At 43.4% G+C, this 27,952-nt stretch overlaps 1 protein-coding gene across 1 annotated transcript in view; it reads right to left on the reverse strand.

Annotated features, from left to right (window-relative positions):
• OSBPL10 (oxysterol binding protein like 10) overlaps positions 1–27,952 on the reverse strand; it is a 577,114-nt gene that overhangs the window by 157,232 nt on the left and 391,930 nt on the right. Inside the window, exon 6 of the mRNA XM_069730025.1 lies at positions 27,527–27,681. Coding sequence (XP_069586126.1) covers positions 27,527–27,681 — 155 coding nt within the window. The remainder of the gene's footprint in view (positions 1–27,526; positions 27,682–27,952) is intronic.

A 27,952-nucleotide genomic window follows, 5' to 3' on the forward strand; every position in this document is an offset into this window, starting at 1 on the left:
ACCACGCAGAGGGCGCAAAAAGACCCTCCGCACCGACTAACGGTACGGAGGTGCTTCCTCTGCGTCCCAGAGCTTCCATCAAGCAAGACAAACCAATATAGCAAGCTGGACAGAAAAAATAGCAAACAAAAGTAACACAAGCAGAACTTAGCTTATGCAGGGCAGACAGGCCACAAGAACGATCCAGGAGAGAGCAAGACCAATACTGGAACATTGATTGGAGGCTAGGAACAAAGAACTAGGTGGAGTTAAATAGAGCAGCACCTAACGACTTAACCTCGTCACCTGAGGAAGGAAACTCAGAAGCCGCAGCCCCACTCACATCCACCAAAGGAAGCTAATGGACAGAACCAGCCGAAGTACCACTCATGACCACAGGAGGGAGCTTGACCACAGAATTCACAACAGGTTTCTTGCCTTATAAATGGGGTTGGGACCATCAGTTGTGTTGTGCAGAAATCTGGTGGATACACAGCTGATAGTCCTACTGAATAGACTATTAGAATTTGTATTATGGCAAGAAAAAAGCAGCTAAGTAAAGAAAAACGACTGTAGCGATTGCCGGAAGCGCTCATTAAATGCTGCTGTCAGAGTTTGACAGCGGCATTTAACGGGTTAATAGCAGTGCGTGGATCGCGATTCCACCCGCGGTATTTCCGGGCACATGTCAGCTGTTCAAAAAAGCTGACATGTCCCATGAAAGATGTGGGCTCACTGCCGGAGCCCATGTCAAAGGGAGGTAATCCGACTTCGGCATACTATTATGCCTGACATCGGAAATTGGTTAGTCTTGAAGATTATGGCTTATAGCAAATGAAAACCTAAAAGTCATTATCTCAGTAAATTAGAACACTTTATAACACCAGCTTAAAAAATAATTTTAAAATCCGAAATGTTGGCCTACTGTATATGCACTCAATACTTGGTTGTGGCTCCTTTTGCATTAATGTGGCGTGGCATGGAGGCAATCAGCCTGTGGCACTACTGAGGTGTTATGGAAGCCCAGGTTGCTTTGATATCAGCTTTCAGCTCATCTGCATTGTTGGGTCTGGTGTCTCATCTTCCTCTTGACAATACCCCATGGATAAGGTCAGGCGAGTTTGCTGGCCAATCAAGCACAGTGATACTGTTGTTTTTAAACCGCGTACTGGTACTTTTGGCAGTGTGGACAAGTGCCAAGTCCTGCTGGAGAATGAAACTTCCATCTCAAAAAAGCTTGTTGGCAGAGGGAAGCATGAAAATTTCCAGGTAGATGGCTGCGCTGATTTTGATCTTGATAAAACACAGTGGAATGACACCAGCAGATGACATGGCTCCCCAAACCATCACTGATTGTGGAAACTTCACACTAGACCTCAAGCAGCTTAGATTGTGTGCCTCTCCACTCATCCTCCAGACTCTGGGACCTTGATTTTTAAATGAAATGAAAAAATTACTTTCATCTGAAAACAACACTTTGGACCACGGTCCAGGTGTTTTTTTCCTTGGCCCAGGTAAGACTCTTCTGGCGGCATTGTCTATAGGTCATGAGTGGCTTGACACAAGGAATGTAACACTTGTAGCCCATGTCCTGGATACGTCTGTGTTGTGGTGGCTCTAGAAGCAATGACTCCAGCAGCAGTCCACTCCTTGTGAATCTTGCTCAAATTTTTGAATGGCCTTTTCTTAAAGGGAACCTGTCAGCAGGATTGTGCACAGTAACCTACACGCAGTGTCAGTTTGGCACCATTATACTGATTAAAATGATACCTTGGTTGATGAAATCCGTCTTATGGTTGTTTTTTAATCTTTATTTTTAGCTTTGTGTTAATGAGATTCTCATGCACTAAGGCGGGGTTGCTGAATGTGGTGCTCTAATTAGGTATTCATAATGCTGACTGCTGACAAGTCACTGATCCCTCACTGACCTGCCCTCCCTAGTTTGCATAATGAATATCTGTACATACCTAAAAAAAAAAAAAATTTTCTGTAGGCAGGTGCCAGCCGTGGCACCTGCTCTAAAGCAAAATCACGTTTTATTCAAGTTATTCAGCTGGACACTGATAGCAGCTACTGCGCAGGCGCCATTTTCAAATTGAGGTTTTTTCTTTCCTCTGGCTGAATAACTTGAATTCATGTCCGCAGAAGGTTTTTTTTTTATGTATGTACAGATATTCATTATGCAAACTAGGGGGGAAGGTTAGTGAGGGTTCAGTTACCTGTCAGCAGTGCATTATGAATATGTAATCAGAGCACCACATAGCCCAACCCCACCTTAGGGTTAGAGAATCTCATTAACACAAAACTGAAAATAAAGATTAAAGAACAACCACAAGATGGATTTCATCAACCAAGGTATCATTTTTTTCAGTATAATGGGGCCGACCAGGCACTGTCTGTAGTTTACCGAGCACAATCCTGCTGACAGGTTCCCTTTAACAATCCTTTCAAGGCTGCGGTTATCCCGGTTGCTTGTGCACCTTTTTCTACCACACTTTTTCCTTCCACTAATATGTTTGGATACAGCTCTCTGTGAACAGCCAGCTTCTTTAGCAATGGCATTTTGTGGCTTACTCTCCTTGTGGAGTGTGTCAGTGATTGCCTTCTAGACATCTGTCAAGTCAGCAGTCTTCCCACATGATTGTGGAGCCTACTGAAACAGACTAAGGGACCATTTTATACGCTTAGGAAGCCTTTGCAGGTGTTTTTGTTAATTACCGTATTTTAATTTACTGAGATAATGACTTTTGGGCTTTCATTGGCTGTAAGCCAGAATCATTAACATTAACAGAAATAAACACTTGAAATAGTGTAATGATGACTATATAATGTACGAGTTTCACTTTTTGTAATGAAGAACTGAAATAAATTAAAGTTTTGATGATCTTCTAATTTTGTGTGAAGCACTTATATGTGCTTACAAGAAATTCAAGTCTACAGTGGTAAATTATAGTTTGTTATAAAACATTGATTTTCAGATTTTGTCCTTGTATGGGGTAGTTTAGTAAGATACTGTATATGAATTATCTCATTTTAATTGTTGCTCAAGATTGTCACAATATGTGAAAACTGACATAAAACTACTTTAGTGAAGTAATAAAAATAGTGATTTTAGATCAGCAAATTGCTGTATGTACAGACAATTGACCAAGGCTCTTGAACTTTCTGAAACCATAGTTAAATATAATTTGGCAGTAGTAAAATAAAGGTTTTTTAAATAAAAATATTCCTTTTATATCTGGAAACCAGATATGATTAAGCTGTCACATTTCTAAATACAAACATAAGCTCTGCTTTCATAACCTAGAAGGGTAAAATGCCAAAAACATAGAAAAGAGTTCAACACATAACATAAAAAATTCCTATGGATTTGTCAATCCTTATAGCACCACAAGCTGTAAAACATTTATAAATCAAAGCGTTTGTAACAAGTCTGCAGAACTATCGAAACCTAAGTTATGTGATAGGAAACGTGGCCTACTGCACTCATCATACACATTTACCGCCCCACAGACATAGAAGCCATTACATATTTTACATTTTAAACATTTTTAAAAGATTTTGAATTCAGTACAAGATTTTCCATATTTAACCCCTTCATGACCCAGCCTATTTTGACCTTAAAGACCTTGCCGTTTTTTGCAATTCTGACCAGTGTCCCTTTATGAGGTAATAACTCAGGAACGCTTCAACGGATCCTAGCGGTTCTGAGATTGTTTTTTCGTGACATATTGGGCTTCATGTTAGTGGTAAATTTAGGCCAATAAATTCTGCGTTTATTTGTGATAAAAACGGAAATTTGGCGAAAATTTTGAAAATTTCGCAATTTTCACATTTTGAATTTTTATTCTGTTAAACCAGAGAGATATGTGACACAAAATAGTTAATAAATAACATTTCCCACATGTTTACTTTACATCAGCACAATTTTGGAAACAAAATTTTTTTTTGTTAGGAAGTTATAAGGGTTAAAATTTGACCAGCGATTTGTCATTTTTACAACGAAATTTACAAAACCATTTTTTTTAGGGACCACCTCAAATTTGAAGTCAGTTTGAGGGGTCTATATGGCTGAAAATACCCAAAAGTGACACCATTCTAAAAACTGCACCCCTCAAGGTACTCAAAACCACATTCAAGAAGTTTATTAACCCTTCAGGTGCTTCACAGCAGCAGAAGCAACATGGAAGGAAAAAATGAACATTTAACTTTTTAGTCACAAAAATTATCTTTTAGCAACAATTTTTTTATTTTCCCAATGGTAAAAGGAGAAACTGAACCACGAAAGTTGTTGTCCAATTTGTCCTGAGTACGCTGATACCTCATATGTGGGGGTAAACCACTGTTTGGGCGCATGGCAGGGCTTGGAAGGGAAGGAGCGCCATTTGACTTTTTGAATCAAAAATTGGCTCCACTCTTTAGCGGACACCATGTCACGTTTGGAGAGCCCCCGTGTGCCTAAAAATTGGAACTCCCCCACAAGTGACCCCATTTTGGAAACTAGACGCCCCAAGGAACTTATCTAGATGCATAGTGAGCACTTTGAACCCCCAGGTGCTTCACAAATTAATCCGTAAAAATGAAAAAGTACTTTTTTTTCACAAAAAAATTCTTTTAGCCTCAATTTTTTCATTTTCACATGGGCAGTAGGGTAAAATGGATCATAAAATTTGTTGGGCAATTTCTCCCGAGTACACCAATACCTCACATGTGGGGGTAAACCACTGTTTGGGCACATGGTAAGGCTCGGAAGGGAAGGAGCGCCATTTGACTTTTTGAATGAAAAATTATTTCCATCGTTAGCGGACACCATGTCGCGTTTGGAGAGCTCCTGTGTGCCTAAACATTGGCGCTCCCCCACAAGTGACCCCATTTTGGAAACTAGACCCCCCAAGGAACTTATTTAAATGCCTAGTGAGCACTTTCAACCCTCAGGTGCTTCACAAATTGATCTGTAAAAATGAAAAAGTACTTTTTTTTCACAAAAAAATTCTTTTCGCCTCAATTTTTTCATTTTCACATGGGCAGTAGGGTAAAATGGATCATAAAATTTGTTGGGCAATTTCTCCCGAGTACGTCGATACCTCATATGTGGGGGTAAACCACTGTTTGGGCACTCGGCAGGGCTCGGAAGGGAAGGCGCGCCATTTGACTTTTTGAATGGAAAATTAGCTCCAATTGTTAGCGGACACCATGTCGCGTTTGGAGAGCCCCTGTGTGCCTAAACATTGGAGCTCCCCCACAAATGACCCCATTTTGGAAACTAGACCCCCCAAGGAACTTATCTAGATGCATATTGAGCACTTTAAACCCCCAGGTGCTTCACAGAAGTTTATAACGCAGAGCCATGAAAATAAAAAATAATTTTTCTTTCCTCAAAAATGATTTTTTAGCCTGGAATTTCCTATTTTGCCAAGGATAATAGGAGAAATTGGACCCCAAATATTGTTGTCCTGTTTGTCCTGAGTACGCAGATACCCCATATGTGGGGGTAAACCACTGTTTGGGCGCACGGCAGGGCTCGGAAGGGATGGCACGCCATTTGGCTTTTTAAATGGAAAATTAGCTCCAATCATTAGCGGACACCATGTCACGTTTGGAGAGCCCCTATGTGCCTAAACATTGGAGATCCCCCAGAAATGACACCATTTTGGAAACTAGACCCCCAAAGGAACTAATCTAGATGTGTGGTGAGGACTTTGAACCCCCAAGTGCTTCACAGAAGTTTATAACGCAGAGCCATGAAAAAAAAAAAAATTATTTTCTCAAAAATGATCTTTTAGCCTGCAATTTTTTATTTTCCCAAGGGTAACAGGAGAAATTTGACCCCAAAAGTTGTTGTCCAGGTTCTCCTGAGTACGGTGATACCCCATATGTGGGGGTAAACTACTGTTTGGGCACATGCCGGGGCTTGGAATTGAAGTAGTGACGTTTTGAAATGCAGACTTTGATGGAATGCTCTGCGGGCGTCACGTTGCGTTTGCAGAGCCCCTGATGTGCCTAAACAGTAGAAACCCCCCACAAGTGACCCCATTTTGGAAACTAGACCCCGAAAGGAACTTATCTAGATGTGTGGTGAGCACTTTGAACCCCCAAGTGCTTCATAGAAGTTTATAATGCAGAGCCGTGAAAATAATAAATACGTTTTCTTTCCTCAAAAATAATTATTTAGCCCAGAATTTTTTATTTTCCCAAGGGTTACAGGAGAAATTGGACCCCAAAAGTTGTTGTCCAGTTTCTCCTGAGTACGCTGATACCCCATGAGTGGGGGTAAACCACTGTTTGGGCACACGTCGGGGCTCAGAAGGGAAGTAGTGACTTTTGAAATGCAGACTTTGATGGAATGGTCTGCGGGTGTCACGTTGCGTTTGCAGAGCCCCTGGTGTGCCTAAACAGTAGAAACCCCCACAAGTGACCCCATTTTAGAAATTAGACCCCCCAAGGAACTTATCTAGATATGTGGTGAGCACTTTGAACCCCCAAGTGCTTCACAGACGTTTACAACGCAGAGCCGTGAAAATAAAAAATCATTTTTCTTTCCTCAAAAATTATGTTTTAGCAAGCATTTTTTTTTTGATTCACAAGGGTAACAGGAGAAATTGGACCCCAGTAATTGTTGCGCAGTTTGTCCTGAGTATGCTGGTATCCCATATGTGGGGGTAAACCACTGTTTGGGCACACGTCAGGGCTCGGAAGTGAGGGAGCACCATTTGACTTTTTGAATACGAGATTGGCTGGAATCAATGGTGGCGCCATGTTGCGTTTGGAGACCCCTAATGTGCCTAAACAGTGGTAACCCCTCAATTCTACCTCCAACACTAACCCCAACACACCCCTAACCCTAATCCCAACTGTAGCCATAACCCTAAACACAACCCTAACCGCAACACACCCCTAACCACAACCCTAACCCCAACACACCCCTAACCATAACCACAACCCTAATTCCAACCCTAACCCTAAGGCTATGTGCCCACGTTGCGGATTCGTGTGAGATATTTTCGCACCATTTTTGAAAAATCCGCGGGTAAAAGGCACTGCGTTTTACCTGCGGATTTTCCGCGGATTTCCAGTGTTTTTTGTGCGGATTTCACCTGCGGATTCCTATTGAGGAACAGGTGTAAAACGCTGCGGAATCCGCACAAAGAATTGACATGCTGCGGAAAATACAATGCAGCGTTTCCGCGCGGTATTTTCCGCACCATGGGCACAGCGGATTTGGTTTCCATATGTTTACATGGTACTGTAAACCTGATAGAACACTGCTGCGGATCCGCAGCCAAATCCGCACCGTGTGCACATAGCCTAATTCTAAAGGTATGTGCACACGCTGCGGAAAACGCTGCGGATCCGCAGCAGTTTCCCATGAGTTTACAGTTCAATGTAAACCTACGGGAAACAAAAATCGCTGTGCCCATGCTGCGGAAAAACTGCACGGAAACGCAGCGGTTTACATTCCGCAGCATGTCACTTCTTTGTGCGGATTCCGCAGCGGTTTTACAACTGCTCAAATAGAAAATCGCAGTTGTAAAACCGCAGTGAAATGCGCAGAAAAACCGTGGTAAATCCGCCATAAATCCGCAGCGGTTTAGCACTGCGGATTTATCAAATCCGCAGCGGAAAAATCCGCAGAGGACCAGAATACGTGTGCACATACCGAAACCCTAACCCTAGCCCTAACCCTACCCCTAACCCTAGCCCTAACCCTACCCCTAACCCTACCCCTACCCCTACCCCTAGCCCTAACCTTAACCCTAACCCTAACCCTAACCCTAACCCTAACCCTATTCTAACATTAGTGGAAAAAAAAAATTTCTTTATTTTTTTATTGTCCCTACCTATGGGGGTGACAAAGGGGGGGGTCATTTATTATTTTTTTTATTTTGATCACTGAGATAGGTTATATCTCAGTGATCAAAATGCACTTTGGAACGAATCTGCGGCCGGCAGATTCGGCGGGCGCACTGCGCATGCGCCCGCCATTTTGGAAGATGGCGGCGCCCAGGGAGAAGACGGACGGGACCCCGGCTGGATCGGTAAGTATGATGGGGTGGGGGGGACCACGGGGGGGGATCGGAGCACGGGGAGGGGAATCGGAGTGCGGGAGGGGTGGAACGGAGCACGGGGGGCGTGGAACGGAGCACGGGGGGGCTGGAACGGAGCACGGGGGGGTGGAACGGAGCACCGGGGGGGGTGGATCGGAGTGCAGGGGGGGTGATTGGAGCACGGGGGGGTGATTGGAGCACGGGGGGAGCGGACAAGAGCACGGGGGGGAGCGGACAAGAGCACTGGACGGAGGGGAGCCGGAGCAGTGTACCGGCCAGATCGGAGGGCTGGGGGGGGCGATCGGTGGGGTGGGGTGGGGGCACACTAGTATTTCCAGCCATGGCCGATGATATTTCAGCATCGGCCATGGCTGGATTGTAATATTTCACCCGTTATAATAGGTGAAATATTACAAATCGCTCTGATTGGCAGTTTCACTTTCAACAGCCAATCAGAGCGATCGTAGCCACGAGGGGGTGAAGCCACCCCCCCTGGGCTAAACTACCACTCCCCCTGTCCCTGCAGATCGGGTGAAATGGGAGTTAACCCTTTCACCCGATCTGCAGGGATGCGATCTTTCCATGACGCCGCATAGGCGTCATGGGTCGGAATGGCACCGACTTTCATGACGCCTACGTGGCGTCATGGGTCGGGAAGGGGTTAAAAAAGACTAGCTTACATCATAAACCTGAAATGGGTTATCAATTCCCAACACAATGTCAAGAGAATATTACCAGATATACAGTATGTGGACTAACTTGTTTTTTTCACCTGAAGGTTATGAAATGACTAGATGGTAGCCCGATTCTAGCGCATAGGGTATTCTAGAATATGTATGCGTAATGTATAGCACAGCACACGTAGTACATTGCGCAGCCCACACAGTACATTGCGCAGCCCACACAGTACATTGCGCAGCCCACGCAGTACATTGCGCAACCCACGCAGTACATTGCACAGCCCACGTAGTACATTGTGCAGCCCACGTAGTACATTGCGCAGCCCACGTAGTACATTGCGCAGCCCACGTAGTACATTGCGCAACCCATGTAGTACATTGCCCAGCCCACGTAGTATATTGCACAGCCCACGTAATATATTGCACAGCCCATGTAGTATATTGCGCAGCCCATGTAGTATATTGCCCAGCCCACGTAGTATATTGCGCAGCCCACATTGTATATTGCGCAGTCCACGTTGTATATTGCGCAGCCCACGTAGTACATTGCACAGCCCACGTAGTGCATTGCCCAGCCCACGTAGTACATTGCCCAGCCCAAGTAGTACATTGCCCAGCCCACGTAGTATATTCCGCAGCCCACGTAGTATATTGCACTGCCCACGTAGTATGTTGCACAGCCCACGTAGTATGTTGCGCAGCCCACGTAGTATATTGCGCAGCCCACGAAGTATATTGCGCAGCCCACGGAGTATATTGCGCAGCCCAATAACCAGATATACAGTATGTGGACTAACTAGTTTTATTCACCTGAAGGTTATGAACTGATCATCTGATTTTATATTGGGCTGCTGCTATCTACTTTCTGGTTCTCCACATTATCTTTGTACATTTTTGCCTGTGTATTGCCACGAATGATTCTAATGCTATTGCATGTGCACATCTGAACAGTGACTGGAACTTGGCATGGATAGCGTCATCTCCAGTCCTGCACAGAGACCATGGCCCTCCCATTCCGCTCTCAGTCTCTGTGTGTTACGGCAGTAAAACTGAGATGTAATTCAGTCTATAATTTGCAATCTGTTTTGCCACTAGATTTTCCAATTTATTTTTGTGAGACTAAACGCAAAACCTAGGTAATAAATACAGAAAACTAAAGAAATTCTTTAAAAATGATGCAAGTTTCTAAAAGTCTACTTACCATAAAGCGGAAGCAGTCCATTTACTTTCTGGTTTCATCAGCTGAGCTAAGGAACTGATAAAATACCTCTGCTAGGTCACCTTTATAAACAGTTCCAAATAAAAAGCAAAAGGGGAAGTTTAACATTGGCTACGTTCCCATGATCAGTGTTTGCTTAGTTTTTTATGCAGCTGAATTTCCGCATCAATCCCGCACCTTTGTTCACTCGCGTTCATTCTTATGGCTTTGTGTGCATTTTTGTCTCTCTTTGGTATGTGAGATTTAAATAAAGCTGTGATATGTTTTGTTAAAGGTAAGCAATTATCAGAAAATGACCTACTGTATAGATTAAGTCAGATTTTTAAATTAAAAATCTTGCAATTGTCACACTGTATTTTAGACTCATGATTCCATTTGTTCAGGAAACAACACATGTACACTAGCCACAATAGTTCTATGCCAAACCTATCTTTTGTATTGAGGTGTCTAATGAGCATGTGAAAAAGTAATTGAAAAGGGAGAAGGGTCAGCTGTGACCACATTATTGTGAGTGGTGAACTTCACAAATATAAAGAAAAAGAACAGCACATCCAAAGACTAAATTAATGAAATCTTCTTTATTACAAAATAAAAATAGATAAAAAATTTTGCAATGGAAAATATTTAAAAGATGCCCATCAAAGATTGATGTGTTTCCAGGCATAACAATGACGCTCTTGCTCAGTCTGAATCAAGGAGTCATGGGAGAGTATATAAAACAAAGACTAATCACATGACTATTTAATAAACATAATTATTTGAAACTATAGTATATATCTGCATGAATATAATCCATTGAGTTAAGCATATTTTGCAATTAAACAAACGGTAATTGTTACTTAAATGGAGATAATGAAAGAAAATCTACATTGATTTTTTTCTCCATACCCCTGGCCAGAGCCCGACTAGTGGGCGCGACCCTCACTCCATACACTTGTATTTAGTGAATCCGCGTCCCAATTAGGGATGCAGCCATCCAGTGGGTGTGGCTGACTAGTGGGCGTGGCCTCGCTCCATACAAGTGCTATTAATTTACATGCTATATCTGTAAGTCAGTATTAGTTAATCCCTCAATATAGAATTTTCACTGCAAGGGGATCATAAAACTTTTAATAATCATTAATAACACTACAGTAGCTCAAATCCTAAAAACTAAGGAAATGACTGGACTAAAAACAAAAAATATATAATAAATAATAAAAAATAAATGTATTCTTGTTAGTCCAGTCATTTCTTGAATTTTCAGAACTTGCGTTAATTTAGTTCACTATTATAGTATCTCTGTCATGAGTGTGTCACGTCCTCCTGGGAGATCTGGAGTTAGACGATCACTACGTATTGTGAATTGAAGATCACTAAATATTGTGAATAGTAGATCTTCCATTTAGCCTGTGTGTTTCTGTTCCATATTAAATGGATTTGGTTTCCTTTAGTGTTGAAAAGGTTAATGACCATTTCTATGCTGGCCTGAAAAAGCAGCTCCATATCAGCTGATTCTGATCTTGTCATTGCCTCTCCCTATAAAACCTGGCCAGACTTTCTCCTCTTTGCCAGTGAAAGCTTTGCTTCCTAGCTCCTTGGAGCCGCTGTGCTGAATAGAAGATCGTGGTTGGTACTGGAAATTGTTGCATGCTGTTTTTGGGTGTATGCTTTCCTTATTGTCCTATTCCCATTTGGTTGGTACATTCCTATCCTTCCCTATTTATTGCTCTACCTTTGCAAATGTTTGTATGTTTGTTGCGTTCTGTTATCCCAGTATGTCCTACGTATTCATACACTAGCATTTCTGTTCCGAGCCTCCTGGGAGAGGGGGAGGGGACAGCATGACAATGTCGTATGAGTTATATATTAATATGATTATTAAAAGTTAAGTTTTATTAGCCTTTCCAGTGAAAATTCAATATATAGAAGTTACTAGAGGTTTTTTTACATTACAGGTTCCCTTTAATCTTCCAACTGAAATGTTATTTTTTGATTTAATGACAGCATCTTCAACTAATTCTTCGTCTAATTCAATCGATCAAATAAAATATGTACCGTACTTAAAAAGAAATAGTTTTTTTCCCTCAGAGATTCCAAATGTGAAGAGCTTCAGGATAATAAGTGTCTGTATTTCAATGGTTTTGGGCTACATGTAATCATTAAAATACAGAGGATTTTATCATAGATTTTTCCTGTAAATGGAGTTGACATATTCAAGGTTTCAAAATATGGCGATGTTATAGCAATTTTTTTAAATATTTATTTTTTAAATTGAAAATAAAAGTGGAATAAATTTGGCATCACCATAAATGGTACCCTCACAGTAGTATGAAGATATTTCAGCAAGCTCCCGGCTGCCATGGCGATCCATCTGCACAAAACAGCACGCCCCAGGGATTACAAGCAGTTATCGAAGATTTACAGTGGCATTAAGAAGTGATCTGAGGCAAGCAACGATCACTGCACTTAGTGACGGATCCCGGCTGTACAACACAGGCTTAACTCCAGCACCTGACGGTAAACTAATCACTCAGCCTAATTGTAGGAAGGGGTTAAAGTTGACACATTGTTTATGTCATGTGGTAGACAACACAGAACCCTCATACAACTATGATAAGAAAAAGTATGGCTTCAAGAACGCAAATACAAAATAAACAAACAAATGTCCTCCAGAAACAAACTAGGCCATGTGTGTCTTCGAAGTGGTTAAGTTTCCAAAGCTAGCGGTCACTTTTATTTTTTTGCCTTGATATATTTAGAATTTATTGTAGCTTAGTTATTTAATTCTTCATCTCATTCAATCTATTAAATACAATACGGAGTTAAAAAGAGTATTTTAGTGTTTTTTTTTTTCATAGTTTCCAGATGTGATGGGCCTCAGGATAATGTGTCTGTATTTCATTGGTTTCATTAATTTACTCGAAAAATTATTTCACTAATTAGCACTTTACCCTAGAAAAAAGTCTAGAAATCACAACAGCCTTTTATTCGTGTGAATTTTTCCAGCTACTCCAGGGGCACACATAGATGGCAGACGACCCCTGTACCAAAATATACTTACCGTATATGAAAGCAACTGTGTAGAAATATAAGGCTGCTTGGTAGAAATGTCCACTGACTAATTCAGGGTTTTTTTGCAGCATTTGGGAAGTATTACTTGGTTTACACATCAGTGTGATATACATATGCAGCTATTTTTCTGCTGAACACTGGCATTATTTTCTATAAGTTATTCATAGGTTTGACATTTTTCACTGTATAATGGTCCTTTCAAAAACAGACATGTCTGACCCTTGCCCATTTTGCAGACTCAATTCTTTCATACAAATGAATGAGCCAGTGAAAAATAAAAGGCAGCAAAAGGACGGCATCTCTGTGTTATCCTTTTTACTGACTAGTTGCAAGAAAACCTCTAAAAGATTTTTTTCGTGTACAAGAAAAATAAATGATGGACACAAAAGACACGGGGTCCAAAAACACATGAAAAGTGGACTCAGCACATAGAGAAAAAAAAAGTTGTTTTTTTTTCTAAATTTTGCGGACATGAGAAAAACAATGACGTGATTAAAGAGAATCTGTCAGTAGAATGTACCCTCCTAAGTTGTCTATATGGGTATGTAGGTCATAGAAAAATGAATAAAATTATACCTTGATTTCTGCGAACCAATGTGATATTTCGGAAAAATCCACTTTTTTCTTACATGTAAAATGAGCTGTTCAGGACCTTGTGTCAAACAATGATCTCTCTGAAAATCTGCCTCCAGAGATTATTAGAAATAAAAGTGGGCAGCGTGTTGACATAGGTCTCGGTCCCCACCATCTTGGAGAAGGGCATGACAGTGATTGGCTTGCTTTCTGTGGCGTCACAGGGGCTAAAAAGGGGCGTGCACGCCGACCGCCATCTTACTTCTGCCGATCGTAGCATAGGGAGAGGTTGCCGCATCTTCGTCAGAAGAAGGGATATATTTAGGGAGGGAAGATTAAGCCCCGAAACTGCTTGTGCTGTAGCGATTTCCACTGTCCAACACCACCATTTGTTTGCAGGGACAGTGGAGGCTATATTTTTGTGCATCAGCTCTGTAGCTTATTAGGCTGCCTTATAAGGCTCCCTGATAGCTGCATTGCTGTTTGCACGCCGCTGTGCAAACCAACTGCTTTTTTAAAAGCAAAAATCTTGTTGCTCCTTTCTGCACAGTTATCTTGTTTATTTGTCCACACTTTTGTGTGCAGCAGTCCTTTTTATTGCTGCCATGCTTTTCCTGAGATCATTGTAGGGAGATTGAAATTGTACTACAGTCCTTGTATTTTTTCATATATCTTCCAGCCACTTTCTGCCACTTACTTTGTGTTGCTTTATACACTGGGCCTGAGTTTTGGTTGTCTCCCCCCAAAAAAGTGAGATTCAAATTCTCACAAAGTGGATATACTTCTGTCCTGTTAATTTGTCGTATATCAGCCAGCCACTTTCTGCCACTTAGATTTTGTTGTTTTTTTGCACAGGGCCTGATTTTTTTTGTTCAGTCTCCCCCCAAAAAAATGGAGATTCAAATTATCACAAAGTGCATATATTTCTGTCCTGTTAGTTTGTCGTATATCAGCCAGCCACTTTCTGCCACTTAGATAGCATTGTTATATACACTGGGCCTAAGTAGTGGTTCAGTCTCCCCCGCAAAAAAAGGGAGATTCAAATTGTCACAAAGTGGATATACTTCTGTCCTGTTAGTTTGTTGTATATCAGCCAGCCACTTTCTGCCACTTAGATAGCGTGGTTATTGTTGTGAATTCTGTGGCAGAGCTCCCTCCTGTGGTCACAAGTGGTACTTCGGCTGATTCTCTCTGTGAGCTTCTGTTGGTGGAGGGAAGTGGTACTGCGGCTTCTGAGTTTCCTCCCTCAGGTGATCTGGTGAGGTCATTAGGTGCTTCTCTACTTAACTCCACCTAATGCTTTGATCCTGGCTTCCTGTCAATGTTCCAGTGTTGGACTTGCTTTTCCCTGGATCATTCCTGTGGCCTGCTGCTCTGCATAGCTAAGTTCTTCTTTGCTATTTGTTTGCTATTTTTTCTGTCCAGCTTGTCTAATTTGTTGCTGGAAGCTCTGGGTGTACCTCCGTGCCGTTAGTTCGGTACGGAGGGTCTTTTTGCCCCCTTTGCGTGGTTTTCTTTAGGGTTTTGTGTAGACCGCAAAGTTACCATTTCTATCCTCGCTGTGTTAAGAAAGTCGGGCCTCACTTTGCTGAATCTATTTCATCTCTACGTTTGTCTTTTCATCTTAACTCACAGTCATTATATGTGGGGGGCTGCCTTTTCCTTTGGGGTATTTCTCTGAGGCAAGGTAGGCTTATTTTCTATCTTCAGGCTAGTTAGTTTCTCAGGCTGTGCCGAGTTGCATAGGCAGAGTTAGGCGCAATCCACGGCTGCCTCTAGTGTTGTTTGGAGAGGATTAGGGATTGCGGTCTGCAGAGTTCCCACGTCTCAGAGCTCGTTCTATGATTTTGGGTTATTGTCAGATCACTGTATGTGCTCTGACCGCTATGTCCATTGTGGTACTGAATTGCCTTTCATAACAGTACAGGAAGCCAAAAGTACTAATGATTCTCAATAGAGGGAAAAAAGAAGTTCTGAGACCATTTTTTTTTCTTTGCACTGTGTTTTGCCTTTTTTTTCCCCTAGACATTTGGGTGGTTCAGTACACAGGTGTAGCGATGGACATTAGAAGTCTGTCTTCATTTGTGGATCAGCTCTCGGCAAGAGTACAAAAGATTCAAGACACTATTGATCAGAAATCTATGTTAGAACCAAGAATTCCTATTCCTGATTTGTTTTTTGGAGATAGAACTAAGTTTCTGAGTTTCAAAAATAATTGTAAATTATTTCTGGCCTTGAAACCTCGCTCCTCTGGTGATCCAGTTCAACAAGTTTTGATTGTTATTTCTTTTTTGCGCGGCGACCCTCAGGACTGGGTAATATCGATGCGTTTTTCCTGGCGCTCGGATTGCTGTACGATGAACCTAATTCAGTGGATCAGGCAGAGAAAAATTTGCTGGCTCTGTGTCAGGGTCAGGATGAGATAGAGGTATATTGTCAGAAATTTAGAAAGTGGTCCGTGCTCACTCAATGGAATGAATCTGCGCTGGCAGCTATGTTCAGAAAGGGTCTCTCTGAAGCCCTTAAGGATGTCATGGTGGGATTTCCTATGCCTGCTGGCTTGAATGAGTCTATGTCTTTGGCCATTCAGATCGGTCGACGCTTGCGTGAGCGTAAATCTGTGCACCATTTGGCGGTATTACCTGAGCTTAAACCTGAGCCTATGCAGTGCGATAGGACTTTGACCAGAGTTGAACGGCAAGAACACAGACATCTGAATGGGCTGTGTTTCTACTGTGGTGATTCCACTCATGCTATCTCTGATTGTCCTAAGCGCACTAAGCGGTTCGCTAGGTCTGCCACCATTGGTACGGTACAGTCAAAATTTCTTCTGTCGTTACCTTGATCTGTTCTTTGTCATCGTATTCTGTCATGGCATTTGTGGATTCAGGCGCTGCCCTGAATTTGATGGACTTGGAATATGCTAAGCGTTGTGGGTTTCTCTTAGAGCCCTTGCAGTGTCCTATTCCATTGAGAGGAATTGATGCCACGCCTTTGGCCAAGAATAAGCCTCAATACTGGACCCAGCTGACCATGTGCATGGCTCCTGCACATCAGGAGGTTATTCGCTTTCTGGTGTTGCATAATCTGCATGATGTGGTCGTATTGGGGTTGCCATGGCTACAAGCCCATAATCCAGTATTAGATTGGAAATCCATGTCGGTGTCCAGCTGGGGTTGTCAGGGGGTACATGGTGATGTTCCATTTCTGTCAATTTCGTCATCCACCCCTTCTGAGGTTCCAGAGTTCTTGTCTGATTACCGGGATGTATTTGATGAGCCCAAGTCCGATGCCCTACCTCCGCATAGGGAATGTGATTGTGCTATCAATTTGATTCCTGGTAGTAAATTCCCAAAAGGTCGACTGTTTAATTTATCCGTGCCTGAGCACGCTGCTATGCGCAGTTATGTGAAGGAATCCCTGGAGAAGGGGCATATTCGCCCGTCATCGTCACCATTAGGAGCAGGGTTCTTTTTTGTAGCCAAGAAGGATGGTTCGCTGAGACCTTGTATAGATTACCGCCTTCTAAATAAGATCACGGTTAAATTTCAGTACCCCTTGCCATTGTTATCTGATTTGTTTGCTCGGATTAAGGGGGCTAGTTGGTTCACCAAGATAGATCTTCGTGGTGCGTATAATCTGGTGCGAATCAGGCGAGGAGATGAATGGAAAACTGCATTTAATACGCCCAAGGGTCATTTTGAGTATCTAGTGATGCCATTCGGACTTGCCAATGCTCCATCAGTGTTTCAGTCCTTTATGCATGACATCTTCCGAGAGTACCTGGATAAATTCCTGATTGTGTACTTGGATGACATTTTGATCTTCTCGGATGATTGGTAGTCTCATGTGAAGCAGGTCAGAACAGTTTTTCAGGTCCTGCGTGCTAATTCTTTGTTTGTGAAGGGATCAAAGTGTCTCTTTGGTGTGCAGAAGGTTTCATTTTTGGGGTTCATGTTTTCTCCTTCTACTATCGAGATGGATCCTGTTAAGGTCCAAGCCATCCATGATTGGACTCAGCCGACATCTCTGAAAAGTCTGCAAAAGTTCCTGGGCTTTGCTAATTTTTATCGTCGCTTCATCTGCAATTTTTCTAGTATTGCCAAACCATTGACCGATTTGACCAAGAAGGGTGCTGATTTGGTCAATTGGTCTTCTGCTGCTGTGGAAGCTTTTCAGGAGTTGAAGCGTCATTTTTCTTCTGCCCCTGTGTTGTGTCAACCAGATGTTTCTCTTCCGTCCCAGGTCGAGGTTGATGCTTCTGAGATTGGAGCAGGGGCTGTTTTGTCGCAGAGAGGTTCTGATTGCTCAGTGATGAAACCATGCGCTTTTTTTTCCAGGAAGTTTTCGCCTGCTGAGCGAAATTATGATGTGGGCAACCGAGAGTTGCTGGCCATGAAGTGGGCATTCGAGGAGTGGCGTCATTGGCTTGAAGGAGCTAAGCATCGCGTGGTGGTATTGACTGATCATAAGAACTTGACTTATCTTGAGTCTGCTAAGCGGTTGAATCCTAGACAGGCTCGTTGGTCGCTGTTTTTTGCCCGTTTTGACTTTGTGATTTCGTACCTTCCGGGCTCTAAAAATGTGAAGGCGGATGCTCTGTCTAGGAGTTTTGTGCCCGACTCTCCGGGTTTGTCTGAGCCGGCAGGTATCCTCAAGGAAGGAGTAATTGTGTCTGCTATCTCCCCTGATTTGCGGCGGGTGCTGCAAAAATTTCAGGCTAATAGACCTGATCGTTGTCCAGCGGAGAGACTGTTTGTCCCTGATAGGTGGACCAATAAAGTTATCTCTGAGGTTCATTGTTCGGTGTTGGCTGGTCATCCTGGAATCTTTGGTACCAGAGAGTTAGTGGCTAGATCCTTTTGGTGGCCGTCTCTGTCGCGGGATGTGCGTGCTTTTGTGCAGTCCTGTGGGATTTGTGCTCGGGCTAAGCCCTGCTGTTCTCGTGCCAGTGGGTTGCTTTTGCCCTTGCCGGTCCCGAAGAGGCCTTGGACACATATCTCTATGGATTTTATTTCTGATCTTCCCGTTTCTCAAAAGATGTCAGTCATTTGGGTGGTCTGTGATCGCTTTTCTAAGATGGTCCATCTGGTACCCTTGTCTAAATTGCCTTCCTCCTCTGATTTGGTGCCATTGTTCTTCCAGCATGTGGTTCGTTTACATGGCATTCCAGAGAATATCGTTTCTGACAGAGGTTCCCAGTTTGTTTCAAGGTTTTGGCGAGCCTTTTGTGGTAGGATGGGCATTGACTTGTCTTTTTCCTCGGCTTTCCATCCTCAGACTAATGGCCAGACCGAACGAACCAATCAGACCTTGGAAACATATCTGAGATGCTTTGTTTCTGCCGATAAGGATGACTGGGTGTCCTTTTTGCCTTTGGCTGAGTTCGCCCTTAATAATCGGGCCAGCTCGGCTACCTTGGTTTCGCCGTTTTTCTGCAATTCTGGGTTCCATCCTCGTTTCTCTTCAGGACAGGTTGAGTCTTCGGACTGTCCTGGTGTGGATACTGTGGTGGACAGGTTGCAGCAGATTTGGACTCATGTAGTGGACAATTTGACCTTGTCCCAGGAGAAGGCTCAACGTTTCGCTAATCGCAGACGCCGTGTGGGTCCCCGACTTCGTGTTGGGGATCTGGTTTGGTTATCTTCTCGTCATATTCCTATGAAGGTTTCCTCTCCTAAGTTTAAACCTCGTTTCATTGGTCCGTATAGGATTTCTGAGGTTCTTAATCCTATGTCTTTTCGTCTGACCCTTCCAGATTCTTTTTCCATACATAACGTATTCCATAGGTCATTGTTGCGGAGATACGGGGCACCTATGGTTCCATCTGTTGATCCTCCTGCCCCGGTTTTGGTGGAGGGGGAATTGGAGTATATTGTGGAGAAGATTTTGGATTCTCGTGTTTCTAGACGGAAACTCCAGTATCTGGTTAAATGGAAGGGTTATGCTCAGGAAGATAATTCCTGGGTTTTTGCCTCTGATGTCCATGCTCCCGATCTTGTTCGTGCCTTTCATGTGGCTCATCCTGGTCGGCCTGGGGGCTCTGGTGAGGGTTCGGTGACCCCTCCTCAAGGGGGGGGTACTGTTGTGAATTCTGTGGCAGAGCTCCCTCCTGTGGTCACAAGTGGTACTTCAGCTGATTCTCTCTGTGAGCTTCTGTTGGTGGAGGGAAGTGGTACTGCGGCTTCTGAGTTTCCTCCCTCAGGTGATCTGGTGAGGTCGTTAGGTGCTTCTCTACTTAACTCCACCTAATGCTTTGATCCTGGCTTCCTGTCAATGTTCCAGTGTTGGACTTGCTTTTCCCTGGATCATTCCTGTGGCCTGCTGCTCTGCATAGCTAAGTTCTTCTTTGCTATTTGTTTGCTATTTTTTCTGTCCAGCTTGTCTAATTTGTTGCTGGAAGCTCTGGGACGCAAAGGGTGTACCTCCGTGCCGTTAGTTCGGTACGGAGGGTCTTTTTGCCCCCTTTGCGTGGTTTTCTTTAGGGTTTTGTGTAGACCGCAAAGTTACCTTTTCTATCCTCGCTCTGTTAAGAAAGTCGGGCCTCACTTTGCTGAATCTATTTCATCTCTACGTTTGTCTTTTCATCTTAACTCACAGTCATTATATGTGGGGGGCTGCCTTTTCCTTTGGGGTATTTCTCTGAGGCAAGGTAGGCTTATTTTCTATCTTCAGGCTAGTTAGTTTCTCAGGCTGTGCCGAGTTGCATAGGCAGAGTTAGGCGCAATCCACGGCTGCCTCTAGTGTTGTTTGGAGAGGATTAGGGATTGCGGTCTGCAGAGTTCCCACGTCTCAGAGCTCATTCTATGATTTTGGGTTATTGTCAGATCACTGTATGTGCTCTGACCGCTATGTCCATTGTGGTACTGAATTGCCTTTCATAACAGGTTATATACACTGGGCCTAAGTTGTGGTTCAGTCTCCCAAAAATAAAGGGGGATTCAAATTCTCACAAGTGGATATACTTCTGTCCTGTTAGTTTGTCGTATATCAGCCAGCCACTTTCTGCCACTTACATTGTGTTGTTTTTTGCACAGGGCCTGATTTTTTGTTCAGTCTCCCCAAAATAAGGGAGATTTAAAATCTCAACACCTTCTACCTTGTTTTACAGTACCATATAACGGTTGTTATTTTGGTTAGATTTTCCAAAAAATTAGGAAGTCAGGTGGAAGAGGCCGTGGGTTGTGGTTGCGAGCTGGTACTGATTGTGGTGGTGGTGCATCTGGTGGTAGTGGCAAAAGCACAATAGCACCTAAGGCTAGAGGTGTTGAGCCAGCGTCACCGTCTGGCTACACAAGGCCTCGAAGGCTCCCTTATGTGGGAGTAGGAAAACGGCTTTTAAAGCCAGAGCAGCAGGAAAAAGTTTTAGCTTTCCTTGCTGACTCAGCCTCTAGCTCTTTCGCCTCCTCTTCAGAAACTTTCAAATATAAAAGCAGTGAGTCGTCAGTGGATGCTCCCGGTCAGGAACAAGATGTTTCCTTGTTTCCTTCACCCAAACCAAAAGTGAAGGATGCGTCAGGCGACACTACAGGTTACTCCATGGAGCTCTTTACACATACCGTGCCTGGGTTAGAATGGGAAATTGTTAACTGCCCATTACAAGATGAGTCGGACATGGAGTGCACTGATGCACAGCCACAGCTAGATTATAATGCTGTTCCATTGAATCAGATCACTACAGATCAGTCAATAGAAAGGTGCACCTCACAACAGATGCATGGACCAGTAGGCATGGCCAGGGACATTACGTGTCCATCACGGCACACTGGGTTAATGTGGTGGATGAAGGGTCCACAGCGTACAGCCATAGTGGGACAGTTCTGCCTAGCCCACGGTCTAGGAAACAGTTGGCTGTAGGCATTCGCCACCCCTCCTCCTCCTCCAGAAGCGAAAGCTCGTCCACAGAGCGCAGTTGCACGACCACTCCATCCGCAGCTGCCAGTGTTGCACACGAGGTGTACCATTATCGAACAGCTAGTGGTAAGCGTCAGCAGGCTGTGTTAGAAATTAAGTGTTTGGGCGACAACAGACACACCATGGAGGTAATAGCCGAGTACTTGCAGCAACAAACTCAGTCATGGCTGGGCAGTGTACATCTTGAGGCAGGCAAGGTAGTCAGTGATAACGGATGCAATTTTATGGCTGCCATTGCCCTTTCAGAACTTAAAACACATACCTTGCCTGGCTCACACCTTGAACCTGGTGGTCCAGTGCTTCCTTAAAATATATCCGGAGTTACCACCCTGCTCCTGAAGGTGCGAAGACTTTGCTCGCACATCCACAGGTAGCCCATACACTCCAGCCGTATGCAGAACCATCAGCGATCGCTGAATCTTCCCCAGCACCGCCTAATAATCGACATTGCAACAAGGTGGAACTCCACACTGCACATGCTTCAGAGGCTGTGCGAACAGAGGCGTGCTGTAATTAATTTGTGGGAGGATACACATACACGGGCAGGCAGTTGGATGGCAGACATGGAGTTGTCTGGTGTGCAGTGATCGAAGCTCCAAGACCTCTGTCAAGTCCTTCAGTGTTTTGAGGAATGCACATGACTGGTAAGTGCAGACGATGCCATCATAAGCATGAGCATCCCACTAATGCGTCTGCTGATGCAAAGGTTGACGCACATTAAGGAGCTGGCGTCTGCAGCCGAGGAGGAGGGAAGCCTTGATGACAGTCAGCCATTGTCTGCTCAGGGAACTCTCCTGGACGAGGTGGCGGACGAAGAGAAGGAGGAGGAGGATGATGGGGATGAATATTTATGGGAGGATGCTTCACAGGGGACAATAGAAACTGGTGGTGTTGCAAGGTCAGGTACAGGGTTTTTGCGGGCCACAAGTGAAGTTGATTTGCAAGAAAGTCCTCCTCAACCCAGCACAAGCAGTGAATTGACACCTGTAACATTGGCCCACATGGAAGAGTATGCCTTGCCAATCCTAAAAAGGGACCCCCGCATTAACAAAATGATGACCGATGACTATTACTGGTTGGCCTGCCTCCTGAATCCACGATATAAAGGAAAATTACAAAATATCATGCCACATGAGAACCATGAGCAAATATTGGCTACCAAACAAGCAACTCTTGTAGACCGTTTGGTTCAGGCATTCCCAGCACACAGCGGCGGTGATGGTTCTCACACGAGCCGTAGGGGGCAACATGGCAGAGGTGTTAGAGGTGCACAAATCTGAAGTGGCGTTGGACAGAGGGGTTTTATGACCAGGTTGTGGAGTGATTTTGCAATGACCGCTGACACGACAGGTAGTCCTGCATCGATTCAAAGTGACAGGAGACAGCATTTGTCCAGTATGGTTACGAACTACTTTTCCTCCCTTATCGATGTTCTCCCTCACAGGTCATTCCCCTTTGATTACTGGGCATCTAAATTAGACACCTGGCCAGAATTGGCAGAATATGCATTACAGGAGCTCGCTTGCCCTGCTTCTAGTGCTGCTGGTTCAATACTGACCGAAAAAAGGACACGTCTGGCTACCCAGAATGTTGATAATCTAACCTTCATTAAAATAAACCAATCATGGATTTCAAATTATTTTGCCCCACCTTCTCCTGCTGACACGTAGCTTGGCTGAAAAATGTCTTGCTTTTGGCCTCCTCTTACTGACTTCTCCAATTCCGCCATTTGCAGCTGCTGAATGTCCACCATAGGCCATTTTTATACCTCCCTAGATAAGCTGACTCCCCCCACAGGGCCGTGGTCACCACCTGGCGCAAGCACCCGTGCGAGTGCCGTTTGCCTGGACAGGTGGGTGCGCCCACTCTTGGGTGACGGCACCGGCACAGGGTCCCTCATAGTACAATGAAGTGTCTCGGATGGTGGTGGTGCACAACCAACGTCAGACACACCGTCGTAATATGAGGGGCCCTGTGCCAGTACCACCGCCCACGAGAGAGTGTTCCCCCCAGCTCAGAGCTCTACCACTTACAATACTTACCTCTCCCTTCTCCACCACTGTGTAGTCTGTGCTGTCAAATCCTTCAATGGCACTGCCAATACAAATTTGTTGAAATGATAGATGATAGTTAAAATATACAGGGGCCCTGGCCTCCATTTTGACCAGTTAATACTTTGCGCCTACTACCACTGTCTGCTACTCAGCAAAGGAGCCCACCCCAGTACCTAGCTATGTTTAGTCCTGTTAGCAATTTTGAACTGCTTTTAGCCTACTTTTGTATTTGGGCCTACTAACCGTGTCTGCCCCACTCTTTACAGTTGTCCTCCACTGAACAAAGCAATGCCGCCTGTTTAGTCCTGTTACCAATTTTAAACTGCATTTAGCCTACTTTTTTATTGTGGGCCTACTAACAATGTCTGCACAACTCATTACAGTTGTCTACCACTGAACAAAGCAATGCCACCTGTTTAGTCCTGTTACCAATTTTGAACTGCTTTTAGCCTACTTTTTTATTGTGGGCCTACAAACTGTGTCTGCGCCACTCATTACAGTTGTCCTCCACTGAACAAAGCTATGTCGCCTGTTTAGTCATGTTACCAATATTGAACTGCTTTTAGCCTACTTTTGTATTTGGGCCTACTAACCGTGTCTGCGCCACTCATTACAGTTGTCCTCCACTGAACAAAGCTAGGCCACCTGTTTAGTCATGTTACCAATTTTGAACTGCATTTAGCCTACTTTTTTATTGTGGGCCTACAAACTGTGTCTGCCCCACTCATTACAGTTGTCTTCCACTGAACAAAGCTATGCCGCCTGTTTAGTCCTGTTACCAATTTTGAACTGCATTTAGCCTACTTTATTTTTTGGGCCTATATCTGTGTTTCCTCCTCATCCTGCCCATTGCCCAGCCACTGCTAGATGAGTCTGCTGGTACATTGACCCAGACCACTACATTCCCGTTGCACTCTTCACAGCCTGAATCTGACCCTGCTGAAAGTCAGGTTCCCATTCCCGCATACTATACCACCTTACACGGGGACAAAGAGGAAGGTGCAGATGAAAGTGCTGGTTCCTTCATCAGGTGGGGGGGCATACTTGTTGGCGACGTCACTGGCACAGGGCCCCTCATAGTACACAAAAGTGTCTCTGGCAGTGAGAGGCGCCACCCGCCGTCAAACACACCGCCGTACTATGAGGGGCCCTGTGCCAGTGCAAAGTGCCAACAAGTGGGCCCCCCCTGCTTGCTCAGGATCACAGCACTTGCAAAGTTGAAATACTTACCTCTCCCTGCTTTAACGCCATGACGTATTCCGCGTTTCCTGGGCCCACGAAAATCTTGAGCCAGCCCCACCGCCCCACAACTTTAGCCAAATGACCCCCTGTTTTCAATGCCTAACTATTATTATAAAGTAAATTAAGATTGACAAGCTTAAGAAATAAGAATTGAAGTTTTTGGCATTAAAATGGGCACTGTAGGTGTTTTCCTGTCCTCCACTCACTGCCGACTTTGATTCCCCATTGACTTTCATTGGGTTTCGTGTTTCGGTCGGCCCCTGACTTTTCGCAATAAATGGCCGATTTCACCGGACCCGACTTTTGACAAAGTCGGGTTTCGCAAAACCCGACTCGATCCTAAAAAAGTAAAAGTCGCTCAACTCTAGTCATTACACATCACACTGCTAATGCCTTCTTTCATTTAAAATAAGCTCTGGAGGAAGATTCTCGTGCAGATCAGGGTCCTGCCCATAGACCTTAACAGATTATTTACATATAAAAAAATATGGATTTCTCTGGAATAAGACATCGAATCACAGATATCAAAGTATCACTTTCTTCAGTTTCCTTTAACCTACATGTCCATGTAGACAGCTTAGGAGGCTTGATCCTACTGACAAATTCCTCTATAAGTTTTTTTGTGTAATTCTCCCAATTTGATGTATTTTATTTTAGGTACTGTGCAATAATCTTGAATCAAACATGTCAGTCATTGGTTATCTCGCCTATAGGTGCTTGGAAATATATTTTCTTGTATTTGTATATATACAACCTGTTATATGCATGTGTTGTGTCTTTGGTAGTTTGAATAGATATACATTGGTTTGGAATCCATATATAGTAAAAAAAAGTTGAGCTGGAAAGGAAATACCGTACCTACATTCTAAACTTGATACAGAACACCACATACCCTCTAGAGCCAGAGAATCAAAGAGGACCACCCAGTTCTTATAACATGCATATTTTAGTAAACAACTGTATTCCTCAAGGAATTTTGAAGATTATTTTCTCCAAATGCTGTGTCAATATAAGAAATCTGAAACCTTTATGTCCCAAAGTGTTACTTCAGGAGTGGAAAATTGTTTTGAAGCTGTAGGAAAATTAACTACGAGCAGTAAGATTGTGGTACTCTCTACCACATGATGTAATGGTTTATTCACTAAAAAAGGGAAAGGAGGTCCTGGATGCCTTTCTAGAAAGAAATAATATTACAGGCTATGGGTACTAGAATCCGCAATGGGAAGTTCATCCAGGGAACCAGTCTCATTGCCGTATATGGAGAAGGAAAGGAGTGCCAATAAGCATTCGCTTCATGGAGTTTTAGCCTTCCTCTGGATCAACATGTGAGATTATAGGTTAAATTGGATGGACTTATGTCTATTTTCAACCTTAAAAACTATAAAAACTAAAACTATGAAGCGGAGTTTGCATTAAGGGGTGATTATGTTCCTCCAGTGTTTCAGTCAGCCTCTGCATTCCCTAGAATCATCCTCCATTGGTTGACTGACAGGTTGCTGGTGCTGTGTCTACAGATTGGAAAGCACTGTACAGGCAAGATGGAAAGACCGAAAGGATCGTGTGAGATTTTTTGCATATAGACAAGATGTAACAGAACCAACGGTTTGTCAACCAACCATATAATGGTTTCACTAGGTGGGGAATACAGTGGTGGCGAAGCTTAAACTCTATCAACATACCGTAATATATATAATTATTCAGAAAAAACTTTTGCAACTATTTGAGAGACCTACATAAACTCAACTCTTACCGAATGTCAATCCCTATAACAGATGCAAATTTATACACAACGCATATCAGCAAATGCAAAAGAGTTATAAGTGCTCATTTGCACTACATTCAGTTGCTTTAAAGCGCCTTGTGCTATTTAAAATGGAAAGGACATATTGCTATTAGCCAAACATTTTACAAAACAATCTATCCTCCTATGTAATCAGCTTTTTGGAATTCAGAAAGCATGACACTGACTCCAGCAGGTCAATTACCTGAGGTCAGTGTTCACTTCCCTGGTTCCCATTATAAAATACAATGATAATCAAGAAGGCTTATATTTTCATAAATATTTGACTGATTCGCTGTGGAGCCATGAAATACATTAGTAGTTCTTTCTGTCTTATGTATCATAGCTAAAAGGAATTAAAGTGATCGCCAAAGACTTGAAAGGTCATCAATATGAAATCAGTGGGGGTCTGACATCTGCTCCCCACCTATCAGCTGAAATATGCTCTGGCTGGATATAAGTCATATATGAGGTGAAACACACAAGCTTCACAGAGGACCTTTCACTAGATTTTTACATTTAAGCTGCGTACTGTACCTCCCTTCAATTTGCGCTACTCCAAAGATTCTGGAACAGTTTTTGGTATATGCCCAATTGCTTGAAGGGAAAACTTGCATATTTATTTCCAGGGGGCATAATTTTGGAATTGAGAAAAAAAACTATTGAATGGAATCAATTTGATGAGGTACTCAATTTAAATAAAAACAAAATAAAGTCAGAGGTCCTCTTCTTAGTGGCTACAGCCACTAAACAATTCATGATGGTGCCGTGCTTCGCGCCATACTTCAATAACATCTGGCCACTGATGGTGCATATTTCAGTTGAGGGGAAGGGTGAAAAGTGACCTAACACACAGATCGCTCATCAATTGTAGAGTCCTTAAGAGCCACATTATAGATATTGCATTTTGTATACTTATTATGGCTCTATGATTACATATATAGCTGTATAAAGCCCTTTATACATACCAAAATTCATAAGCTTACCTCGATATCTTGATCTAGTATTTGATAGTCTTGAGGCATGCTTGGCAGTATTGGCCATGTGAGGTTGGCAGTAGCAGCTGGTAGAGAGCTAAAGCTTCCATTTTTGAGATTTTCCGTAGAATGTGACTTTGTTCCTTGCCATCCCAAAATGCTTTCTGAAAATTCAAAATCCATAAGTGATACATAGAAATATAAATCACATTTATATCTTGCTACAAGTGGACTATGTCCTTAATCTTAAAGAGTGCTCTCGAATGTGAAAAAGTGGGTGCTCATGAGACAGTTCCAAATAGAAAACAATAGACAGCATCCAAGCTTGGGTGAGGCAAATATATCTTATTTTAGCCTGCCATACAAGGTGCAACATTTCTACCAGATACAAGACTTTGTCAAGCATGCTTGACTAAGACTTGAATCTGGTCGGAA

Source organism: Ranitomeya imitator, chromosome 6 (genome assembly GCF_032444005.1).
Source record: "Ranitomeya imitator isolate aRanImi1 chromosome 6, aRanImi1.pri, whole genome shotgun sequence".
Classification (NCBI taxonomy): Eukaryota; Metazoa; Chordata; class Amphibia; order Anura; family Dendrobatidae; genus Ranitomeya; species Ranitomeya imitator.